Genomic DNA, 26,415 nt, shown 5'->3' with positions numbered 1-26,415 from the left:
CTACCATATGGCACTACCATTGTCATCCTTAGTCACTGGCTCAAAGGCCAGCTCTGCTTTTTAGCCCCAGACAGGACGTTCTCTCGCCTGCCAATGTAGGGGTGCCAGGAATACAGGCTAACCATGGGCAGGGACACTTCCACATTTTAAAAATAATTTGGTGTTTCAGAACAAAATAAAAGTCATCATGAGAAAAGTTAAAACTCTTTTGGACTTTATATATAATCTCATAGCTTGGTAATGTAGTTTTACTTTGAATTCCATATAGCTTAGGTGCTGTGTTAATTTCCTATTGCTGCCATGACAAATTATCACCAATTTAGTGGCTTAAAACAACACAAACTTATTATCTTTGAGTTCAGAAGGTGAGAGGTGTGCAGGGAGCCGCAGTGCCACATCCCTCCTGGGGCTGCAGGGGAGGAGCCTGTCCTTGCCCTCCGTTCCTCGCCTTGCTCTGCTTCCGTCCTCACGCCAACCCCTCCAGCCCTCCTGCCTCCCTCTTACAGGGGTGCCCTTGTGACGACACTGGGCTCCCCCAGATAATCCAGGACAATCCCCATCTCAGGATCCTTCCCTCAGTCACACCTGCGAGGCCCTGTGTGCCATGTGGATTAGCATCGCCACAGCTTCTGGGATCAGGCCGTGGACACAACTTTGGGAGCCAACCACAGATGCCGTCATCCTCTTTTCACTGCTGCTCCTGCTGTCCCTGCCCCTGGCCTGAGTGACTTGTGGGTCGGCTCCCTCCCCAGTTATCCTGCTTGGCCTTGGCAGCCCTGCCTGTGGCAAAACAAATGATGCAACTTCCTCCAGAGCTCAGCATGCTGTCCCCTCCTCTTTGTAGCGGGACACACACCTGTGTCCCCTCAGTGGCTCTGCTTCCTGAGTACAGGTGTCCCCTCTGCCAGGCCCCCTTCTCCTTCCCTCAGAGCCCAGGCAGGCCCGGCGGCCCAGCTCCCGTCTGTTCCTTCACCTTCTCCTGGCAAGCCCAGCTTCCCTTCTCTGCGGTTGATGGCGTCTCATCTCTGTTATTTCTGCTCTTGTCGCTTCCCTAGAGTGTGTGTGAGTCTCTGCTCGCATCACTTGCCACCCACCCCCCACAGTTGTGTTCTCATCCTGGGACATTCCTTTGCCCACAGGATGGTCCCTCCCACTCCCTGGCACCCTGAGCGCCTCCACCCAGACACCACTGTCGCCGCCTTCTCAGTTCCGTCCATCTGCACCTGTGGCCTCCTCTGCAATGGTGAACTTTCATCTCACCATCTGATCTCGTCCACGCCTTTCCAGACTTTTCTCTCTCTTACTCTCATAGCACCATTTTCTCTCTCAGACTCACAGTTCCTCTGTTGTGTCCCTTCTGGATTCACATTTTCCCCGCCAGCCTAGACCCCCGGTTCCTTCATGTCAGCCACTCCCTTGCCGGGATCTTCAATTCCCTCGTCCCCCTGCCGTCCTCTCTCCACATGTGCCTGCCACAGTCCCAGCTCTGGACAGCACATGTTCGCCTTCTAACTTCTGTGCCTCAGGTGCCAAGCGCTGCTGGGTAGGACCACGAGGCCTTGCATGTTCGCAGCACTGCAGACGCCCATCCTAGCAGAGCAGCGTTGCTGGCCGTCTTCCTGTGCTGTCCGTCGGGCTGCCCCTGCTTCCTCGGACGGCAGTTCTGAGCTCGCGGGCATCTTTCCCCCTGCCCCAGAAGCCATCCCTCCCGTAATGCGTGGCGAGGCCCTCAGCTGCCTCCTGCAACGTCCCCCACCTCCTCTCACCGCCTTCCCCCGCTGTGCTGGAAGAGGTGTCCCCGCTCTGCCATCCTTCGCCTGTGCGCTGGGTCCTTTCCAGTCCTGCTTTTCTAGGTCGTACTCCATCAGTTATCTCATGTCCTGCTTGCAAGTTAACTTCTCTTCTCTTTTGAACACAAATACGCTTAAGTCTCTTTCATCTTTAAGAAAAAATATTGGACTCTGCATTTTCCTAACTCATCTCCTTAGCCCAGTCCAGCTTCTTGAAATTTTAGACTGTGGCTTTTCCCTTCTCTTGATTTTTCTAATGATTTTTCCACCTTCAACCTCCACAACTCAGCCTTTATTCCCAGCACTGCCTGGCACTGCTCCTGCAGAGGTGTCCCCTAAGATTTCACAAGCGGACATGTATGGCCTCATGCCACAAGCCCTGCACCCGGAGCGCTGGCCATGCCTGGGCTCTGCGTTTGCTGATTCTGAGCCACCCCGCGCCAGGCTCTCCTCACATTCCCTCCCCCTCCCTGGTTTGTCTCCGCTCTGCATGGCTCCCTGGCCAGCTCCTCTGCCTCCCTACCGTCATCCCACGGACACGCAGCAGAGCTCCTGACCTCCCTCCTGGTCTTTCTGGCCCTCTCGCCTCCTCACCTGGGTGGCACACAGCTCTCTCCGTACGTCCACACTGGACTCACCTCTCAGCCTCCTCCTGGGCCCTGTGTCCCTGTGAGTGGCCTCTACCCTGTGCCCAGTAGCCAGCGAGAGCCCTTCCTCTCCCTGTGCTCTGTGTGGTCGGCAATCTAGTCTGCTCCGCTTCTGCCTCCTGATGCTATTCAGCCGCTCCTCGCTCCCTGCACTGTGCCTTAATTTAGGAGTAAGCCCTGGATTTTTTTTTTCCACATAAATTTTAGCAAAAGTTCCTTAAATAATTTCTCTCCATCCAGGCTGGCCCCCCCTTTAACCTTTGCTGCACACTGTTGCCAGAAGGATCTTTGTAACGTGCAGTTCTTCTGTTTATCCATTTGCGTACTTAGCAACTTTGGCTGCTTTTTGGGCTATTCTGTGTGGTTACATGTGGGTGTATTTTGTCTCTGGGTGGAATTTTGATGTTCTGGAAGACTGACTGGGTTTCTTTCTTTTTTATTTTAGTTCCGTCTTGCTTTATGTTTTCTGGGCGAGGTACCGCTTGTTTGCTTGGTGCTTTTGCACATGCTGCCTCATAGAGTCCTCCAGACTAGAAATTCCGCTTTCTCTAGGGTCACAGGCTTGTGTTTATTTGGGGAGGGGCTGAGAGTGTTCGGGAACAAAGTTACCTTCTTAGTTTAACCCCCTAATTGTCCTAGAGAGGAGACAGCCTTATTTGAACACATTCCTGTTCTCTCGTACTCTTCCTTACTTGAAGTCTGAGCAAAAGGAATCCCCACCTTCTAAATTTAACTTCTTCATTCAGGCCTGAATTATATTATAAAAATCTAATTTTTCTGTATATGCCTATACATTAACTAGAATCTGAAAAACTTATATATGTGTGTGTCTTTTGTTTTTGATGAAAATCTGGATTTGTGTTTAGCTCTGCAAGCATAGAAAAATGCTTCTTTGAAAATTCCTATTTATTTTAACTCCCTGTAAAACTACTGGAGACACCTCGAACCTTTCAGATCAAAGCAGTGTAGTCAGCTGTTATGTTTGTGTGCTGTGAACATGCTTCCAGATTACTCGACAGTTATTGAAGACACTATCACAGTTTTAATAAGGATCCTCCTTGGACAGTACTTTAAATATTAATCACGAGCCAAATGGTGACCAAATTTTTTTTTAGTATTTGTATAAATTGCAAATACCTTATGTATTCTGATATGCTTAGAATCCATTATGCCTCAGTCTGTATGCTCTTTTTATTTGCCTAAATATGTGCTTGTCTGTTTATTTGTTTTTGTCTTCTGTATGTTGTTACCCCAGTTTTAGGGTAACTTCATTGGTAGTTAACAATCCTCCCAGAAAAAAACATTTTTTGAAAGAATACTGTGTGTATCATATTCAGATGTTTGGTTGGAGTTGAAATCACAAGGCATATGGAGGCCAAAGAAGGAAGCATGTTTTAAAAATAGAGTGTAGCCTTATGTTGTGAAGTCATTTAAACTGATTAATGCTAGGGCTCTGAAGGGTGGAAAGAATTCCCATTCTTGTTCATTTCTCAGGGTCTCTAGAGCTGTAAGCTCTGGGGCAAAATTGAAGATACATCCTGATTTTGTGGTTCAGATACTTTTCCTATGCTTAGAATCTGCTTCTCTGAAATGGTGTTCAAAGTACCACGGATGCTATGAAATAGTTGAGCAGATCTGAAGTCTGGAGCCAGACAGCCAGATCAGGGCTGCTTTTTTGTTCCTGGAAGGGACTTGAAGCCCCTCTAACAGGCTGCTTATCTGCAGTTCCAGCTGGAAGCTGAAAGTCAAGTTCAGAGCTCTTCAGAAGGAAGAGAAATTAAAAGAAGAAAGTGGTGGCATTTGGAATCAAGGGTAGAAATGATTCTTCTCCTTTAGTTAAAGGAAATTTATATTAGAAGTATCCTTGTGTCTTTTTTCCTGGAAGCATTTAGTTATTCAGAAAAACATATGTGGGCTTATTGTTTTAGACACTAGAGTCAGAGGATTTGTGGAATCCATTCAGTGATGGCCAGGGAATTATGAAACAACTTTAGAAGTTGTTTTTAAAAATTGTCTCTATGAAGTCCATTATTATGTTCTGTGTGGGTTCTTTTTCTTCGTTCATAAACATCTTTGTTGGTCTGAGCTTGTCTAGATCTAGCAGTATCTTAGTTGCTCTAGTATGTGCTTTCTTTTTGTTTCTGTGACTGTAATTCAGTCAGTGGTTAGGATACATATTAAAATGTTTATTGTGCAGCCAAATTTCTTACTATCTGTAGCTTCTGGGGAAATGAGAATTTTTGGATCTGAGATTATAGCAGACTGGATTCACAAAAAGCCAATAAGAATTGCATTCACTTAACTTATTAAAGAAGATTTTTGTTGAGCCCGGAATTCTGTTTCTCTATTTGTAGAATGCCTCTTGCTATATAATCTTGGCAGCAGTTTGGGATTCTGAGTTCAGAATTAATCTATGTAAAATGTTCAAAATGACAAGGAAGTAGTCTCTAAAATGATAGTTTAAAAATACACAATCAGCCATCTTTCATGCCATCTTAACTGCAGCCTTGCACCACGTTGTGTTTAATGATGTAGGTGATGATTTCCCCCATTAGCTTAATAAATAGATGACAAAAATAGGTGTCACTTTGGAAAGGCAGAATTTGAAGCATGCCTTGGTGCCTGGCCTATATGTCTGTGATGGACAACTGCTGTGTTTTGCTTATTGACGTCTCCTGAGCATGTCATTTCATCAGTGGATTGATGACTGGCAGATCCCCTTGAAGGATAACCACCAGCACTTAATCTGCTGGGCCTTAGACCCCTCTGAACATCAGTGAAAGCTATCGATAATATCCTTAGAGAAATGATACCCATTTGCACACAAAAGTTTCCATAAAATTTAGAAGATTTCTAGAATCTCTGAAGACATCATGAACCCCACCCTTTTTCCACCATTAAAAACAGCTACATTAGGTGTAGTTTGAGCAAGACGAGAAAAAAATAAATGCATGTATATGTGTGTGCGTGTGTGTGTTGTGAGTGTATATGTATATATTTTCAAGTTTTCCGTTTTTTCTGTGATTAAAATAAAAGAAAACCAGAAAAGAGTCTAACATTCTTGGTAAGTTCCACTGTTAGCTCAGTGAAAGTTATAAAACTGCTTGAGGAAAAAGCTGGAAGGAGTTTCATAACCTCTTGTAGTCTCCCAGTATCTTGCAGTGAATAGATGTTTACGATGAAAAGATTCATTGCAAGATACCTGGAGGATTATTGAGGCTGTAATAATGCAGCAGAAGTTGGAAAGGCAAGGTAGGTACAGCAGCTGGCTGTTCACAAGCTTTCCATAAAGTCTTTGAAGGTATTGGTAGATATTGTTATCATTATAAAAGTAAAGATTACCACGCTCTGGAAAATTTGGGAATTTTTTTCAAGCTTGAAACTTGGGTGCCAGTTTAAATTCCCTGCCTTCCCCGCCCTCTGCCTCCAGCCAGGCACCAGGTACTGCCCATTTTTCCCTCCTAAGGAGGTGCTGAATCTGGCTCCTTCCCTCATTCCCAGCTCCTGCTCTGCATTGGCTGAGGCCCTTGTTATAACTTAATCAGGCAGTTGCAACATTCCGGAATGTAATATAACGTTGCAGTTAAGTGCACAGGCCAGGGTTTGAATTTGAATTCCAGGTTTTATACTGACTAGCTGCGCAACTGGAGCAATTTGTGAACAACTCTGAGCCTCAGTTTCCTTATATGTGAAATGAGGATTGCAATAGTTCCAATACAGGGGGTTTTAAGGCTTACATAAACCGAGTTAGATGCTGTACCTAGCACTTGGCAGATTCTTAATTATCAGTAGATATTAAAAGTGTGCTTAACCATCTTCTATTAATACTTCTAGTCTTGCTACATTTCTAATTAATTCTCTACACTGCCACTAAGATCTTTGTAAAATGAAAAAATGGTTCTTTCTTCTCATTGCTTAAAATCTTTTGCTGGTGCTTATCAAGTAAGAATAAAGAAGTTCCTTAGGGAGACATACAAGGCTTCTCATGGCCCGCATCCTGCCCACTCACGCAGCATCATTTGATTGTGTGTATGCTGCGTCGATTTTTAAAAAATTACTGTGTCACTTAAAAATTTGAACAAGATAGAAGGTAAAAATAAAGGGCTTTCTCTCTGTCGGTTTCTTTCTATAGGTGAACTACTCAAAATAAATTGACGTCAATCCTTTCAGATCTGTATCTAGGTAGTTATGTGGGTATGTAAATAGTGCTTATATAAATAGCTGTTTGGTTGTTTTAAGAAAAATGAAAACATACTGCATGCTCATCAAATACTTGCTTTATATTTATCATAGCTACCAGCAGATCTAGATGTGTGTCTTGCTTTTTTAATAGCTACATTGTATTAGTATTCTATTGTCATGTCTCTCTTCTCTCCATCTACAATTACTTTGTGTGATGTTGTGGTAGGAATCTAATTTAACTCTTCTCCCCAAATTGATAGTCAGGTGTTCCAATGCCATCTCTCTTTGCTCTACAATTACACTGCCACCTTTCTTGTGTATCATAATAAATCACCAGATATAGGGGTCCTTTTACAAAAGGAATCTGCATGGCACTCTTTTCAAACTTTTGACATCTAGAGATCACTTAATGGCCATATAGTACATACTCGGCCACCAATTTTAGATATTTGAAAAACTCATTATAACTTTAATTATGGAATAAAAATTTTAAAAATTAAAAAAATTATGACATTATGAAGTCTTTAATTAGTGAAGGGGTATAGTATTGCTTATAGCCTTTCATAATGTTTTAGCATAGCAACTAATCACCCAAACACAAAAGCCAGGTACACTGTGGCCTTGGGAATATCACCTGTAAAATGTGCATAATAAGACTTACTTCATAGGGTTTTTAATGATGATTTAAGGTGTTAATATTTGTAAAGTGCTTAGAACAGTATTTGGCCCACTGTTAAAAAGCATCTATATATGGCTTGATAGAAGATAGCATAGGCTGTATAACTCTTCCTTCTCATTCCTTATTCTTCAATTCTGTTAATGAGAAAATTGTATCTAACTGTTACAGGGTGTTGGCTATGACAGCAAGTGTTGGTGGTTCCTTACATAGTTTTGGATCATTCTGGATATTCAGATCGAACATAAACCCAGGTTCCTTTTGCTTCATCGGATGCTGATTTGACAAGAATATCACACTCAAAACCTGGCAGGTTGATTCTTTCTACTTTAGAGAAGGCTGCAATTGTATCTCTGACTTTCTCTTTGTTTGTATTTATCTTCGAAAATATTTCTTCGTGTTCTCTTCTGCAGCATTTGAATTATTTTTTTGCACTACTAATAACATGAGTGACTTTTTTTTCCCCATTGAGTGAAGAAAATCATCAAGTGTTGACAAAGAGTTACATTCTCTGTGGCCAAGCTGTTTATATCACAGTTTCCCTACATAAGACTTCTGATGCCTCACCCTTCCCATTTAAAATAGTGACATTTCAGCCCTAGAGGTATGCATTGGAACAATTTAAGTTGTGGAAGATGTTGCTGAGATGAACCCTTTGAACAGGCTGCTGAACTCATGGCAATGGTCTTTGCCTTGTGAGAAACTTTGTTTTTGTCGTCTACATAAAACTCCTATGAACATCTTTTCCTTTGACAGTCATCTTGTGAAGATTTGGAAATCAGAGGCCTGTGGTCCTTGCTCAGTTCTTTGCATAGCATGCTAAAAACAGTGGCTGTGATTTGATTGCATGCATAATTTTCCCCATTTCTTTGAATGTTGAATTAAGATCAGGAAAATATTGTTGACTGCCAACTTGTGCCTGTGAATAAAATATAATGCCTATAGGCATTTGGATGAGATCTTGTACTTAGCACTTCAGCACTCTTCTGTGACACGCATCGAGCTGATGCTCTGCTAGCACTGCTGGTGGCCCACCTGCCCCAGTCCACAGTCCACAAAATAATCATTACGAGCGTCATCTCTCTGCTCTTGCAATGGAGGTGCTCAGTGGTAGAGTAAAACGTCCAGAACTTCTCACATACATCTACTAAGTGTCTAAGAGCTGTTCACTGTGCACATCTGTGGCTTTGTTCATCCACAGAGCAAAGATCTGTTGGCACACACGTAATAATGATTGTTCTTAAGTGTTGCATTCATAAAGGAATTTTGCCAATAGCTTGTCTGCAGTTTCTCTAGGCATGGTGGGGTTTTCTTTTCCCCTTGTGCTATGACTCATTTTACAAGCGTGTTAAATAATACTGTGTAATTTGCACCTGCTTTTGCCAAGAGGTATGGAACTTTGAATAATGCTTCTTCTCCATTATTAGTGACGAAATAAGTCAATTTCATACTAGAAAATATTGTTTTGTGGCTGTTCTGGGGAAAGAAAATGACAAAGCAAAACACCTTAACTTCTGTACCGGACAGGACACGGCCTTTTTTGGGGATGTCCTTGAGGCCTTCTCTGGCCTCCCGCCAGGTTTGGTTCTGCGTGTTTTGTTGCCACCTCTGTCCTCTTATGTGGAACAAACAGTTGGCAGGCATTCACAGGACTCAGTCCTTAGTGTCCTCTGCTGCTAAAGTGGCTGTGTAACCTTGGGAAAATCTCTTCACCTTTCTGGGCTTGAGTTTATTTATCTGTTAAAGCTTTTTCAGGTCTGTGAGCCTTATGATTTTTTAACATTGAATTTAATAGGCTTATTGTTTTCTTTAAATGTGTGATTCTAATTTCTTTTCTCATCATAAAATATGATTTTATAAGCCCAGCTATCAATTATGTTCGTGAAATACAAGATTTTTAGAAAGGAAGAAAAATTTTAAATCTGTCATGTTATGAATAAACCATTGAACAGAAGAGAGACTGATGAAAGACAGTGATATTTCTCACTAAATGCTGCCTTTCAGATTGCTAAAATGAACGTGTTATTTTTTATTTGAAACCCTCCAAGGAATGGTGTGTCTGTTTTAGCCATGTAGTGTTACTTTCAACATTATAGAAAGCTCCCAAATGTTCAATTGTGAAACCATTTTGAAATGCTGACAAGAGGAACATTGATCATCTTAACTCCTGGCTGTGAATTATTGCCGGTGTCTTGAATTTATCATTCATGTGTGGTAAGAAGGTATACTCTGCTCAGCATAATACTATTTCCTCCCCATTCCCAATTCTGTATCTTTCAGTTTTGTTAAAACATGAAAAAAATGTTCTTTCAGTTTGTACAGCTTCTTAAATTTCCTTTTGGCATTATTAATATACTCTCCCCTGTGGTCTCTTCTTCTCCCCTTGCATTTTCTCAGCGTTGTGTGCATGTGTGTATGTAGATGTGTGTGGTGCTTTTGAAGTTAACCGAGAAATTTCAAAGCAGTGAACAGGAGGTAGTCACACACAACTTGCTAAATACAATCTGCTGGGAAACAGAGTAGATGTGAGAAGAAGGCTGGGAGAGTTAAACACACACATGACATTTATTTTTGTAGAAATAAAGTATTCCTGAGAAATAATTCATTCTTGCCATTTCATTTTTGGGTTTTGTCATCTTTTAAGTTTTCCCTTAGCAGCTTATAAAATGATCTGTGAATGTAAGAAAGTTTTTAACGACATTTTACAAGCCAATTCATAAAGTTTCAAATGATTCCATGTTTATATAAAAAAGGCTTGCATCCAAGTACAGAAGAAGGTTGAATAAACTGTGGCACCTACACACAGTGGAGTATAAGGCAGCTGTAAAAAAGAATGTGGACAACTGCTGTGAACTGACACAGATTGGTTTTCAGGAAACATTAATAAGTGCAAAAAACCATGTGCAAAAGAGCATATATAGTGTGCTACCTTTTATGTAAGAAAGAGGGGAAACAGGCTGGGCATGGTGGCTCATGCGTGTCATACCAGCGCTTTGGAAGACCGAGGTGGGAGGATCACTTGAAGCCAGGAGTTTGAGACCAGCCTTGGCACATAACGAGACTCTGTTTCTACAAAAAATAAACATATAAGCTGGGTGTAGTGGCGCATGCCTATAGTCCCAGCTACTCAGGAGGCTGAGGCAGGAGGATTGTTTGAGCCCAGCAGTTTGAGGTTTCTGTGAGCTATGATGATGCCATTGCATTTTACTCTGGGTGACACATATATATACATCTGCTTATCTTTACAAAAAGAAACTTGGGAAGGATAAACCAGAAACAGTGAAACTGATTCCCTACATGAGGTGGTGTGGGGAATGGACAGGATACAGGATACAGGAGGAAGGGTCGCATCTTTGGTAGTTTTAACTTTTGGAAGCATGGTAATGTTCTACATATTAAAAAAAATCATTAAGAACTGAAAACAAATGGAAACAAATGAACTCAATTGTATTTCAAATGAATACTATGACTGCACTGAAGAGAGAAAAAAAAGAGTGAATCCAAGTAGTTTGTGAACACAGTTTTTAGCTACATACCTCATTCTTGGATGACAGAGAGAGGAGGGAAAATTGCAGACAAATCTTGAACTCTTTTTAGTAGGGTTTTTTTTTTTTTTAATTATAGTAGTGTGGGTAAAACAGTCCTGAAACTATAGCAGGTACATTGCAGGATTTAGTAAGGGAGTAAATGTGTAGACTTTGTCAGAGGAGAAATACAAAATGGACGAGGAAGGCAGAACGAGCCTTGTTGGGATGGATTAGATCAGACGTAGCTGTTTGAACTTGAAGTATGCACATGTGTGTGTATGGGTGTATATGTGTACATGTTTATGTATGTTTGTATGTGTGCAGTTTGTGTATAACTATATAATGAAGAAATTGGACAACACTGATGGAGTGATCAAAGTTAACATCGGAGTGAGGGACTGAGGGACATCGTGTGCCTCTGGGCATGATATCCTGAGAAAGACACAGCATCACCCCTGTAATATTCTGGCAAAGATGCATAACCTGAAGCAAATCCTGTGGCAGCATCGGACAAATTCAAAATTGAGAACGTTCGTGCTGAAAAATCGGTGGTTGGGGGGCAGACAACTATATTCTTAAAAAAAGGCCAATGCTTCAAAAGACAAAGACATACTATGGGAAATGATTCAGATTAAGGGAGACTAAAGAGACTTGTCAGCTAAATATAATATCTCACCCTAGACTGGCTTCTGCTTTGCAGGGCTGGGTAGGTGGCGATTGTTATAAAGCACATTGTTGGATAAATGGACAAAATTGGAATATGAATAGGAGATTAGTTAAAAGTACTGTATAAATGTTAAATTCACAGAAGTTGATAAACTGAGCTATGGTTATGTTAAGAGAATGTTCATATCCTCAGAGAAAATACACTGCTCTTACGGAAAAATATTTTATATTTAGGGGTAAAGGGTCCTCAAATGGATCAGAAAAATTATATCTATATAATGTCTCTATATATCTATCTGTGTACACACATGCACAGACGTATGAGAGGTAGGAAGTGAGACCAAATGGTAAAGCAAAGCAGGTAAGATGTTTACAGTAAATGAATCTGGGCAAAGGATATGCATGTGTTCTCTGCACTATATTTTTCTTGAAACTTTTAAGTCTGACATCGTTTCCAAATGAAAAAAATTTAAAAAGGATAAATTTCAACCTAAGAATAAGCATCCAGATATTAAGCACTATTTACTATTAATATAATTAGTGATTTAAAAAGCAGCTGTAGATTTACTAGAACTAATTTCTAGTCATCAGTTTCCATTAGCATAAGTTTATTTGCAATTAAGAATATGTTGACTAGTAATGCTGAATCTGTTCAAAACTACTCAGAACTAAAGATAATTCAGCAAGGAATTATAAGGAATTTCCTGTATTAAGGAAAATAATAAAGACTGTGAACAAATTATAAAGTCTCTTATAAAAAGTTCCATTGACAATAGCAATAAACATTAAAAGGCACCTAAAATATAACAAAATATCTTGGAAGTCTTATGTGAAAATTGGAAAAACAAATTTGACAAACAAAAATGATGAGATTAAATAGAGAGAGATCAAGTTTCTAATTTAAAAAGTTGAATATGGTAATGATTGCTCTCCAGGTAGAAAGACTCATTATTATCAAATAAAGCTGTGTGACATAGGCAAATAAGTCAATGAAACAGAATAAAGGGGCAGAAATAGGACTGCAAATGTGTAGAAACCAGATATAACAGAGGGGACTTTTTAGATCAGTTCAAGTATGGATGATTGTTTTCCTGAATAATTTGTTTTTCATATGAAAAAAAGAAGCCTCTACCTCACACCATAGAAAAATCAATTCCAGTTATCCTACAGATTTAAATATGAAAAATGAAACAACAGTTTTTAAAAAACGCTAGGAGAAAATCTGTGTAGCTTCAGGGTTAAGAAGGATTTCATAGGGTGGATGTGCAGACTATAGGAAATAATTGAAATATTTTACTCTATTAAAACAGCAGAGTCACCATAAACAAAGTGGGCAAAACGAATAAATGGGAAGTTCACAGGACATACAGCTTTACAGATGAGCTATTTCAAAGCATATTAAAATGAACAAACCATATTTGAGGGCCAGTTATATATAAGGACAACCTTCTATCTTGAGCTATATTACTGAACTTCCAAACTATAGAGTAAATAATCTTTTTAAAAATTTATTTTATTTCCTCTTTTGACAAATTGCACGTAATTATGGAGTACACAGTGATGTTAGGGTATATGTATACAGTACAGGATGATTGAATCAAGCTAATTAACATATCCATCCCTTAAATACTTATCATGTATTTCTCCTGTCTAGCTGCAAATTTGTACCCTTTGACCAACCTCTGCCCATTCTCCCCACCCCGGCCTCTGGTTGTTTTAGATTTCACATATGAGTGACACCAAATGTTTTAATATAACAGTGTGAAGAAATCTCGGTGGCTAATGTTCTATCATGAAATTTCATAGGATCAGTCCTTTCCAGAGCATGAAAATGGTTTTCAGATTGGAATGAGATTAGAAGGCATTGATCCCCGACATCCATCTGTATTCTGTGTGCTTTCTGTAGCTGAGGTAAGAGATGGTGTTATTGTCTTGGGCTAATTGCACAGTGACAGAAAGATAATTTTCTAGACAATAACGAATTTAAGTACTTTTTAGCATAAACGAGTTCCTGTGCATTATGGATTTTAATGGGTGAAACTATGTTTCTTAATGAATTTTTTCCTTCTCTGAAGATGAATTTTCTAGTAAGTCCTTCATCACCTATCATTTACTCTTGATTTAATTGGTAAATAGTTTTCGCCTGAGGTTGATAACAATCTGTGAATCCCACAATGTTGTTTTTACCTGTTAACAGAGACATAATTATTCATGTTTTAGCTGAAATAATGAGAAATGTTTATGAATAATATTCGTACATATGAATTATATATTTATGTAAAAACATGCATTTTATGAAAATTACATAGACTGAGAGCCATTGATGAAAGTAAATGGCTTATAAAATGTAACATTTACTAAACATACTATTAAATAAAAGGTCTTTATATTTCTAATTGCATTGAACACAGCAAGTCACCTTCATTTGCTATACTGATTGATTATCATTATTAAACTTGCACAGCATGTCTAGACGATGTTTTTCTCAGACTGTTTTATTATTCTCTTTTTTTGTTTTTTGCTTTTTGTTTTCTTTTAACAACTCTGACATGTGAAATTATTCTCTTTATTGAGTATGCTGGATACATATGTTAGAGTTGAAACAAGGCCATACCCATTTTCGTTTTGCATTGTACTTCAGCTTACGCTGTCTTGGAATATGAATCCAAGCTGCACAGCAGGGAACAGGGTTTCTGAAGGGAATATCTGACATGTACTGAAGTAGTAAATAAACTAGTCAGTTAATGAATATATCAGTTGACCTCAGATTCCTAGATTGGGTAAAAAGGCAACTTTTTTTGCAGAAGACTCTAGATACCTGTAAGAGAGCGTCTAGTTCATCACCCTTTTGTCTTAATTAGATGCCATCCATAAATTTTTCCCTAATGAAAACATCTGGATGCGAGGATTGGCTCTTATATGTTGGTGGTCCTGACAAAATATATGAATATTTTCTGAATTTTGTGTCCATTTGAAATATATGACACTTAATGAATGATTTCAAACTTTCCATTTTGCAGGTGTGTGGTTACCGTCTAAGACTTCATTTTGATGGTTATTTAAGTTGCTATGATTTTTGGACCAATGCAGGTTCCCCTGACATTCATCCAGTAGGCTGGTGTGAAAAGACCAAACATAAATTACACATCCCTAAGGGTAAGCCAGGATGCATTTACCAATTGAAAGAGGGTCAGCTGTTATTTAAGTTTTATTTTAACAAAATTTCATGAAATACTAACAAGAGAACTTGGTGTGAATTGATTTCCAAAATGGAAGTTTAGTTCACGAAGAGTAGTAAGACTGTAATGGTACTGTTTTTAAAAATAAATATTTTTAAAAGAAAAGCATCAATGACTGTTTAGGTCAGATATTCTAAGATACCTAGGGCAGAAATAGCATTTTATTTTATGTAAAGTTTATTAAAACTTATAGAGAATGAAAACTAATGTTTAAATCATGGGTGAAATGATGTATCTTTTTTGTTTAATCTAGATGTAATTTATGAGCAAATGTTTTAATTGGATTATTATTTTCTTTCTTTTTTCAGTTTTTCTAAATTTCAGAATATTACGGGGGTACAGATGTTTTGGTTACATGAATTGCTTTTGTACCATTTGAGTCAAACTTATAAGTGTGCCCATCCCCTAGATAGTGTGCATTGTACCCGTTAGGTGTAAATTTACCCAACCCCTCCTCCCCTTTCCACCTACTTGATTTCTGATGAATGTTATTTCCATATGTGCACATAAGTGTTGATCAATTAGTTCCAATTTAATGGTAAGTATATGTGGTTGTTTATTTTTCCATTCTTGTGATACTTCACTTAGAAGAATGGTCTCCATTTCCATCCAGGTTAATACAAGAGGTATTAGTTCACCATTTTTTATGGCTGAGTAGTACTCCATGGTATACATATACCATGTTTTATTAGTTCGCTCATGTATTGAAGGGCACTTGAGTTGTATCCACATCTTTGTAATTGTAAATTGTGCTGCTATAAACATTTAAGTACAGGTGTCTTTATTGTAGAATGTCTTTTTTTCCTTTGGGTAAATATTCAGTAGGGGGATTGCTGGATAAAATGGTAGTTCTACTTTTAGTTCTTTGAGGTATCTTCATCTTACTTTCCACAGAGGTTGTACTAGTTTGCAATCCCACCAGCAGTGTATGAGTGTTCCTATCTCTCCACATCCACACCAATATTTGTTGTTTGCGGACATTTTGATGAAAGCCATTCTCACTGGAGTTAAATGACACCTCATTGCGTTTTTCATTTGCATTTCCCTGACAGTTAGAAATGTTGAGCATTTTTTCGTATTTCTTGGCCATTAGTGTATCTTCTCCGCATCGTGAGGAAATTTGATTCATTATAAATAATTTGCTTCAAACTTCATTGGAACGTGGAACTATGAAAAAATTCACTGTTTTCTTTTGATGGCAATGAAAAATCTCATCTTTAGTTACATGCTAGAGGAACCTGGGCCAGAATGGTGTGACTGAAGCCTTTTTTATTTGCTTTGTGCAAGTGAGGTGAGGGTGTGGTCACGTATGATGCCAACAAGCCCATTTCTTTGCACGGCAAACTTCTGTCGACCAGCTCCCATTTGACGACTGGGACAACTTCCAGAGTCAGTATATGGTCCTTTTATTCTTAGTAATCGACTCAGGGTGCCCCTTGAGATCCTCCCCTGAGGCTGATGACAGAGTCCCTTGAGATTGCTGCATTTCATGGAAGCTGGTGACAGGTGACAGGCTGGCCCATTCAGTAGGTATTTGTAGAGCCTCTACCGTGTGTAGGCACAGGGGAGATAATGCGAGTAAAACCAACGTCTCCGTCTATGTGGGCCTTCCATTCCTGAGGAGGGGGATAGTGGAGGGTTGAGTGGCTGCAGGGACACTCTTTCAGACAGTGTGGTGAAGAAGGGCCTCAGATGTCATCACACAGAGACTTGCATGAGCTGGGAGAGACAGCAGTGTGGCTGTCTGGGCCGGAGCAAAGGCCTTGGGGCAGGAGCATGCGGGGGGTGGGGGAGGACGGGCAGAGCAGCCAGGGAGAGAAGGTAGGAGGTGAGGGAGAGGCCTCTCCAAGGCCCTGAAGGCTATGCAGGCGCTTTGACTTCTGAGTGTGACAGTCAGAAAACAGCCCGGGTCATTGGGCCAGCACTGTGTGGGAGCCACGTTAGGGCATACGAATAGGAGGGTAAGGATTTGTAAATGAGAAACTCGTAAAGAAACGGAGCAGAAAGCTGGAGCTGCTGAATGGTCTTTGGATTGTAACGGAGTTTCTGTCATTTCCCCGAGTGCCTGGTCTGGACGGCCGCACCATCAGCACCTCTGATGGTCTCGAGACATGGCCTCCTCAGGAGTGGGGACAGGCGCAGGGACTCCAGTGTCATCCCTTTGCCCGTTCTGGAAATCCATAATGTGAGAGGAGACTCCTGTCGAGCCACCTGGGTACCAGTTCCATATCAGAGAATATTAATTTGTAGGGAACGGCGTACACGACAGGAACTCACTGTCAACAGTTTTGAGCTTAACACATTAAAAACAAGCTGAAACAATTTGGAGATTTTAATTTAAATCTTTTGTGGTCTGCTAAGGACATTGAATTTATGGCAGAAGACTGAATAGTGATAATACATTTAATATGTATGTGGTTACATCTTGTGGGTATTTTGAGTAATCTGTACTTTTTTTAGGTTATAGAAAAGATAAATTTGTTTGGATGGATTACTTGAAGGCCTGCAAATTGCAAAACGCTCCCAAGAAATTATTCAGAAACAGAAGTTCTGTAAGTATTTTCTTCCTCAGTATAAATCAGATTTACCCCAAGCTTAAATTTCTTAGAAGTTCACTATATATATATCCTGTTGTGTTTCAATCCTTTAATAAATTATGGAAACTCTTAACTGCTTATGACTTTTCTTACTTAATTTGTCACTGTTGCCTGTGGGCATATCATTTTTTTTCTCCTTAGAAGTATAATTAAATACTTCAATTTGGTGGGAAAAGTTGAAAACTTTATATTTAAAGCCACTAATAACATTTAAAATGCCTTTTAAAAATCTTTTTTCCTTTTTGCTTACAGTAAATTAATCTTTTCATTAATTTAGTTTTCATGTTTTGAAACCAGTAGATACTCCAGGCAGACTTTGAATGCACCAGCCTAGACATATTGAAGTGTAATGAAAATTAGAGTAACGTTTCATGCAGATTAAAGGGGTGTTCTGATGACTTGGGTAGAACACACTCCTTCTGCCATCTGTGTCTCCAGCAACTTAATGAACCTTCAGTAGAGAAGGAGACTAAGTCACGATGATCCTGACTCCTCTTTGGCACTCTCGGGGGGCGGTAGTGAGGCTGGCAGGCTGTAGTTGGGGCATGTGCAGGATGGGTGCCTGGGACCAGGAGTCGGCTCTGCCATCGGCAGCGGCTCACTGTGCAGCCCACTCACTGAATTCCTCCAGACATCACTTCTGTGATCTTGAAATCAATGCTATGCAATTGTTATATGTGTTTCATGGAACTGTATCAAGAAAAAGGAGCTGTTAAAATGTGAAATTGCTTTAAACATAGAATGTGCTAGAGGAAAATAAACATCAGGGGTCAGTACAGATAAAAGAGAACTAGGGAAAAACCCTTTTTTAGTCCCCAGATATTGTGTGTATACTCTCTAAATCCCAAGACTGGCTAATTATAGCTATATGAAGAGTGGGTTTTATAATTGTTATGTTATTATAAATCATAGTTCATAGTATATTTTATACTAAATAAAGTACAGATAGTAAAAAAAAGTCTTTTCATTTTTTATAGTTATAGTTTTATTCATGATTAGTGCATGTGTTCCTTAAATATTGGGAAAGGCACTATTTTCAGATTAAGTAATCACATTAAATAAGATTTGGTGCTAAAGAGCACCACTTTTTCCAATAGCATATTTAGAAACTATTCAAAAGCCTATGGGAGCAGAGAGAATTATTTGATACTACTGTATTCAATAAACATCTTATTTTTAAACTAATACAAATTATTCTAAGACTCAAAGAGGGAAAAATGAAAGTGATAAGGGAACGAAAACCTACCTGCAGAACAAAAGAGAAAAGCACAAAGGGAAGCTAGTTTCTTGGGTCTTTGTTAGGAATATGAACTCCATGACAGTTGCTAGATATTTTTACTGGCATTTGCTGGCTTCGTTCCAGAGGGTAAGTGTTGCTACCTTGTAGACTTTGCTGATGCTAAACATCTTCAAAGTTTTGACAGTGGCTCAGTCCTATTTGGTGTCCTGTTTCTTTTTATGCCTCTTCCCCTTCTGGTGCTGTGCTAGAATGGGCCAATGCCTAAAGAATTTCAGGTTGGAATGAAGCTGGAGGCCGTTGACAGGAAGAACCCTTCCTTGGTGTGTGTGGCGACCATAGCAGATATTGTTGAAGATCGCTTGCTAGTGCATTTTGACAATTGGGATGATAGTTACGATTACTGGTGAGACATCCATTTTTTTATTTTTGTGTGTTCATGTGTTTGGTGTTAAGAATTTATTTTCATGCTAGCACTATTGCTGTTACTGCTCTTCTAATAGTGATGAACCTCAGGAATTTCCTGGGTGACTGTTCACCACCTTCTCTTGCACGTGAATTGTTGAATTAAGAAGCCCCAGAAACTTTTTCTCCGTTTTATGAGAAGTTGCCTAAAGAGGCCTCATCTGAAAACATATGACCAGTGCAGGACACTTCATTCACTGTCCTTGTCTAGTTTGTAAGAGAAACATTTCTGTGAAGAGGGAGTTAAGAACTCGCAGTATTTTTTAATCTGGAAAATGTTGCACTCAGCCTGTCACATTTTTAAAAGAAAAAGATTCTGGGAGAATGGGAGTGAATTCTTCGAAAGCTTACAGAGAGCAGAGAAAATGTGTGCCAAGATGCCATTAAACTAACGTTACACAAGTTGAAAGAGTTTTTTGGATAAAAACCTGAAATACGGAAGAGGTCATGGCAAAAATCATTTTTGTAGCATTTCTTCACATATGTCCTGAATAATCGACAAATTCTTGCCTGAGGCAGTGGTTCTTCATGTGCATGTCGGGGCCTGTCTCCTCCTTTGAACTAAGAAGCAGAGGAGAGAGTAATTGTTGCATGTGCCTTAGGTAGAAAATGTTGGGTTCTTTGACAGGGAGAGGGAGGGAAAATGTAGTCATCTGTAGTTTGACAGTCCTATTAAAATTTGGACTGTCCTGTTAATATCTCCCATTGCTGCTAGCAAGCAGTGGTAGAAGAGGTTTATTGAAATGTTCACTCTTGGGGATATTACTTGCAATTCAGGCCCTTGTCAAACCCACCTTTATTTTATACTTTTAAATTTTAAGAAGGTTATGTAAGAGAGAAGAAGTTTGGTCACTCAGCCTACAAATACAGTACTAAAAATTACTGCTAATTCTCTTTAGCTATGAAGTTCTATTTTTGTAGTATCTCTTGATATCCAGAATGATCATTACTCTTGGATTCTTTCTCTGGCATTGGGTAACATGGGATCTAAATTAGAATCCTGTTTTTGCAGGTGTGATGTTAATAGTCCTTATGTCCAGCCAGTTGGTTGGTGTCAGGAGAATGGAAGAACTCTGATAGCACCCCAAGGTGAGTGGACTGAGTTTCCAAGGAAACTTGGAAGTCATCTCTGTATGAGTGACAATCTTCATTTTTATTTTATTTATGAAAATCACATTTCAGTACAATGTGTATGACAGAAATACTGTGAGAGATTCTTTTGACCACCAAGTGTCTGAAATCTGCATGTCCCGCTCCATAATGAAAATGGACTGTGTTTATAAAGATACATTAGGCAGCCATTAAAAAAAGTTGCTAAAAATTATTATCTAGCTAAATGAGTACTGAGGACTAACATTTAAAACTAGCTATTTTTAGTTACATAATTTATCTTATAACTTAATTCATAAATTGAACCACAAGATTGTTAAATTTGCTTAATTTTGTAGTTAAATGTAGAAATATAGAAATATGAGAAGTGAGAATTAACAATGATTCTGTAGACTTGCCAGACCTCTTCTACTAACTCAACTTAATGGCTTAGCCAAACATTTAAATAACCACACTTGCTAGTTAGTTATTTTTTCTCATTAAAGAAATATTAAGTATTAAAAGACTTGCTCTATCAAATCTCTTTGTTTTTTAATTTAAAAATGAATTAGACCATAGTGGCGAATAATTTTTAAATGTAATCTTAGCATTTTTAAAACAAATATTCAAGAAGAAATTTGTCTTCTTTCAATAAATAATATATAGGAAGAAATACAGAAAAAGGAATATGCCATTCTAGAGTGGAGCAGATGTCAAAGTTTTAATCTGAGTGATTCTGGAGATTTGGTGTTTTTAATTTTTTTCCCCCTTAAATATAGAAACAAGTAGAATTTCCCATCAAATTCTTGAAAAAAATCAAGTGAAAAAAAATAAAGATTTAGAAGCAATAAGAAATAAACAAGTCCTTTGGCTGTACAGAAGCTGTTTAATTTGATCAGGTCCCGTTTATTTATTTTTGTTGACGCTGTGATTGTTTTTGGGGTCTTCCTCATGAGTTCTTTGCCTACGCAGATGTCTGTAAGAGTTTTTTCAACATTTTCTTCTAGAATTCTTATGGTTTCATGCCTTAGGTTTAAGTCTGTTATCCATCGTGAGTTGATTTTTGTGAGAGGTAAGAGGTGTGGATCCTGTTTCAGTCTTTGCACAGCCAAGGAAACTATCACTAGAGCGAATAGACAACCTACAGAATGGGAGAAAATATTTGCATGCTCTACATCCAATAAAGGGCTTATAACTAGAATCTATATAGAACTTAGGAAACTCAGCAAGAAAAAATGAAACAACCCCATTAAAAAGTGGGCAAAGGACATGAACAGAAACTTTTCAAAAGAAGATAGACTAATGCTCAAGAAACATGAAAAAATGCTCAACATCTCTAATCATCAGAGAAATGCAAATCAAAACTACAATAAGATATCACTTAACTCTAGTGAGAATGACTTTTATCAAAATGTCCCAAAACAACAAATGTTGGTGTGGATGTGGAGAGATAGGAACACTCATACTGCTGGTGGGACTGAAAACTATTAATAGTACAAGCTCTATGGAAAGTAGTGTGGAGATACCTCAAAGAGCTAAAAGTAGAACCACCATTTGATCCAATAATCCCATTACTGGGGACCTACCCAAAGGAAACAAAGACATTCTATAAAAAGATATGTGCACCCGAATGTTTATAGCAGCACAATTCACAATTGCAAAGATGTGGAAAGAACCCAAGTGGCCATCAAGGCATGAGTGGATTAATAAAATGTAGTATATGTATATCATGGAATACTACTCAGCCATAAAAAATGATGAACTACGTAGTGTATTATTCTGGATGAAGCTGGAGCCCATTCTTTGAAGTGAAGTATCACAAGAATGGAAAAACAAACAGCACATGTACTCACCATTAAATTGGTACTAATTGATCAACATTAATGTGCAGTTATGGGAAGTAACATTCACAGGGTATTGGGCAGGTGGGGGTGGGGAGGAGGGGATGGGTAAATCCACACCTAATGGGTGCAGTGAGCACCATGGGGCGGGGGGGGGGGGGCGGGGAGGGGGATGGGCACGCTTGTCGGGCAGTGCAAAGATAATGTATGTGACCAAAGCATTTGTACCCCTGTAATACCTGGAAAGAAAAAAGAAAAAAAAAAAAAAAAGAAAAAAAGAAAAAGAAAGAAAGAAGCAAGTCAAACAAAACAAAACAAAAATCATAAATTAGTTAAAAATACCTATTATGTGTGGAAAGGTTTTATGAAATATATAACATCTTTGCAAGTTTTGATTTTGACATACACACAGATTTAGAGTAATTTGTCCTATTTTTTCTTTAAAACTGGCTAAAGCTAGCTTTAGAATAACGTTCTTTAAGATGAAATGAAATGTTTGTCAGATCTCAGAATGTGTTTGAGTTGGTGTGACTGGGAAGGAATGCTTTCCTTCCCATTTGCCTCTAGTGAAATACCTTCTCCACTGCTTCCAGCTCGTTCTCACTAGACTTCATGGACATGTTCCGTGTTTAAGTCCGTTACCCGTGTCTCTTGGTGTTGTGTGGGTCTAGAAATATTCTGTGCAGTACGTTAAGAATCAGATATCCAGAATCCTGCTATCATTAACATGCTTTTGGTGTCTAAGAAAGCATTGCCTAATCCAAGGACAACAGAATGTTATTTCCCACCATTATAATTGGCACCTTATTGAACATCAGTATCATAGAGGTATAGGTTAATTTCTGGATTCTCAGTTCTATTCCCTTGGTTTATGTGTCTATCCTTATACCAGTACCACACTATCTTGATGACTGTAGCTTTGTAGTAAATTTCCAAATTGGAAAGTATGTCTTCTAGCCCTGATCTTTTACATGACTGTTTTGGCTTTTCTGAGTCTCTTGCATTTCCATATGAATTTTAGAATTAACTTCTCATTTTCTGCAAAAAAGCCAGCTGGGATTTTGATAGGGATGCACGGAATCTGTAGATCAATTTGTGGAGTGTTGCCATCTTCACAGTATTACATTTCTTGTCCTGTGAACATGGGACTTCTTTTATGTAGGCCTTCTTTAATTTTCTTTCAGTGATAATTTGTAGTTTTCAGTCTACAAGTTTGCACTTATTTTATCAAATTTGCTCTTTTATTCTTTTTTCTTGTTTAATTGAGGTGAAATTCACATGGCATATAGTTAAACATTTTAAAGCATACAATTCAGTGGTATTTCATATATTCACAATGTTATGCAATCACCACCTCTCTGTAGTTGCAAAACTTTTTCATCCCCCTGTAAAACATCTCATACTTATTGAGTAGATATTCCCTAAACACACCCTCACCTGAATTCCCCTGACACCTCTTATTGACTTTTTATCTCTACGGATTTGCCTATTCTGGATATATTATATAAAAGAAATCATATAGTACATATAGTTTTGTGTTTGGTATCTTTCACTTAGCAAACTATTCTCAACATCCATCCAAGTTGTAGCACGTATCAGTAGTTTATTACTTTTACGGCTAAATAATACTCCATTGTATGTATATACCACATTTTGTTTATCCATTGATCTGTTGATGGTAATTTAGGGGGTTTTTTTGGTACCTTTTTTTTGTTTGTTTGTTTTTGAGACAGAGTCTCACTCTGTTGCCCGGGCTAGAGTGCCGTGGTGTCAGCCTAACTCACAGCAACCTCAAACTCCTGGGCTCAAACAATCCTCCTGCCTCAGCCTCCTGAGTAGCTGGGGCTACAGGCATGCGCCACCAAGCCTGGCTAATTTTTTCTGTGTATATTTCTAGTTGCCATATAATTTCTTTCTATTTTTAGTAGAGACGAGGTCTCACTCTTGCTCAGGCTGGTCTCGAACTCCTGCACTCGAACGATCCACTCGCCTTGGCCTCCCAAAGTGCTAGGATTACAGGCGTGAGCCACCACGCCCGATGTTTTTTTGTACCTTTTGGCTCTTATCAATAATGCTGCTATAAGCATTCATGTACAATTTTCTGTATAGCATATGTCTTCATTTCTCTTTAGCATACCTAGGAGTAGAATTGCTGCATCATATGGTAATTCTATGTTTAACATATTTGAGAAACTGACGAACTGTTTTCTAGAGTATCTGTGCCATTTTGCATTCCTTCCAGCAATGTACAAGGGCTCCTATTCCTCTACAACCTTGCCAACCTTGTTATTTTCAGTTTTCTTGATTAAAACTATCCTAGTGGATGTGAAGTGGTATGTCACTGTGGTTTTGATTTGCATTTTCTTATTGACCGATAATGTTGAATATCTTTTCATATGCTTATTAGCCATTTGTATATTTTTTGGGGAGAAATGTCTATTCAAATCCTTTGCCCATTTTTTAATTGGGTGTTTTTTTATTATTATTTAAATATTACTGTTTAACTATTATGTCCATTTTCAGTCTTTATTATATTATCAATATATTGTTAATATATTATCATATATATTACCTTTATATATTCTGGATATTAAACCCATATCAGATAGATGATTTGCAAATGTTTTCTCTCATTCCACAGGTTTTATTTTCACATTATTAATAATGTCCTTTGATGCAGAACAGCTTTTAGTTTTGATAAGGTCCAATTTATCTATTTTTCTTTCATTTCTTGTGCATTTGCTATTAAATCTAAGAATCCATTGTCAAATTTGAGGTCATGATGATTTACTCCTGTTTTTTTCTATGAGTTTTATAGTTTTAGCTTTGATCTACTTTTATTTAATTTTTGTATGTGAGATGAGGTAAAGGTTCAACTTTAGTTTCCTCTTTGTTGAAGAGACTGTTCTTTTCCCATTGAGTGGTTTTGGCATCATTGTCAAAAATAAATTTACCATAGGTGTTTAGGTTCATGTCTAGACTCTCAGTTACATTCAGTTGATCTATGCCAGTACAACACTGGTTTGATTACTGTAGATTTGTAGTCAATTTTGAAGTCAGGAAATGTGAGTTCTCTAACTTTGTTCTTGTTTTTCAAGACTATTTTGGCTATTTGGGACCCTTCACAGTTCCATATAAATTTGGGGATTGGCTTTTTCATTTCTGGAGAAATGACTATTAGGATTTTTAAAAAGTATTTTAAAAACAGCTTTATTGAGGTAGAATTTATAGTAAAATCCAGCCATGTTAAGCATACAATTTGATAGTTTTCAGTAAATTATAATGCTGTGAAACCGTCACCATATTCCACTTACCAAACATTTACATCACCTTAAAAAGTTTCTTCATTCCTATTTCCGTTCATTCTCTGTTATCGCTCCCAACCCAAGGCAACCACTGATCTATTACTGTCTCTAAAGATATGCCTTTTCTGGAAATTTCCTATCACTGGAATCACACAATAGGTGGTCTTTTGTGTCTGGATTCTTTCACTTGCACAATATTTTTGAGGTTTCTTCATGTTACAGCATGTATCAGTAGATTGTCCCCTGTAAGTGCTGAGTAGTATCCCATTGTTTGGATATGCTATAATTTGTTATCTGTTCACAGTTGTTGGATGTTAGAATTGTGTCCAAAGTAATGAATGATGCTGTATGAACATTTGCATGTAAGTCTTTCTTTATATGCGAATGAGGACATATGCTTTCATTTTTCTTGGGTGGATATCTAGGAGGAGTGGAATCAATGAATATTATGGAAGGCATATGGTTAATTTTTTAAGAAACTGCCAAACTATTTTCCAAAAAAACCATTCTATTTTACATGTCCACCAGCAGGGTATGGAGGTTCCTTCCAATTTCTCCATATCCTTGCCAACATTTGGTGTGGTCATTCTTTTGGATTGTAGCTTTTCTGATGGGTGTTTTAATATGTATTTCTGTAATGACTAAGAATGTGAACATCTTTTCATGTCTTTAATATCTCTTCTTAGGTGAAATGTCTATTTCTTGCCTAATTTTTAGTTGTGTTGTCTTATTTTTTTATTTTTTAAAAATTGACAAATAGTAATTGTACATATTTTTATAAGGGCTGTGTTGAATCTGCAGAATGCTTTGGGGAGTACTTCCATCTTAACAATATTAAGTTTTCCAGTTCATGAACAGGGAATGCTTTTCCATTTGTTTAGGTCTTTAATTTCTTTCAGCAATGTTTTCTAGTTTTCAATGTACAAGTCTTTCACCTGCTTGATTAAATTTATTTCTAGGCATTTTATTCTTCTAGAATACTATTGTAAGTGGAATTATTTTTTTAATTTACTTTTGGAATTGTTTATTACGGGCATAGAGAAGCACAACTGATTTTGTGTGTTGATCTTTTACCCTGAAACTTTGCTGAATTAATTAGCTCTGTCTAGTTTTTTTGTGTGTGTTTGTTCTATGGGATTTTCATATTTAGAATC

At 38.3% G+C, this 26,415-nt stretch overlaps 1 protein-coding gene across 2 annotated transcripts in view; it reads left to right on the top strand.

The window, feature by feature from the left end:
* Positions 1-26,415, top strand: part of L3MBTL4 (L3MBTL histone methyl-lysine binding protein 4) — a 339,453-nt gene that overhangs the window by 54,348 nt on the left and 258,690 nt on the right. For both annotated transcript variants that reach the window (XM_069468253.1, XM_069468254.1), the window contains exons 5-9: positions 13,295-13,399; positions 14,509-14,644; positions 17,188-17,279; positions 18,813-18,967; positions 20,039-20,115. In XM_069468253.1, coding sequence (XP_069324354.1) covers positions 13,295-13,399; positions 14,509-14,644; positions 17,188-17,279; positions 18,813-18,967; positions 20,039-20,115 — 565 coding nt within the window. The remainder of the gene's footprint in view (positions 1-13,294; positions 13,400-14,508; positions 14,645-17,187; positions 17,280-18,812; positions 18,968-20,038; positions 20,116-26,415) is intronic.

The sequence above is a fragment of the Eulemur rufifrons genome, chromosome 5 (genome assembly GCF_041146395.1).
Source record: "Eulemur rufifrons isolate Redbay chromosome 5, OSU_ERuf_1, whole genome shotgun sequence".
Taxonomy (NCBI): Eukaryota; Metazoa; Chordata; class Mammalia; order Primates; family Lemuridae; genus Eulemur; species Eulemur rufifrons.
The sequence above is the reverse complement of the archived record's forward strand: the minus strand, read 5'-3'. Positions and strand labels throughout refer to the sequence as shown.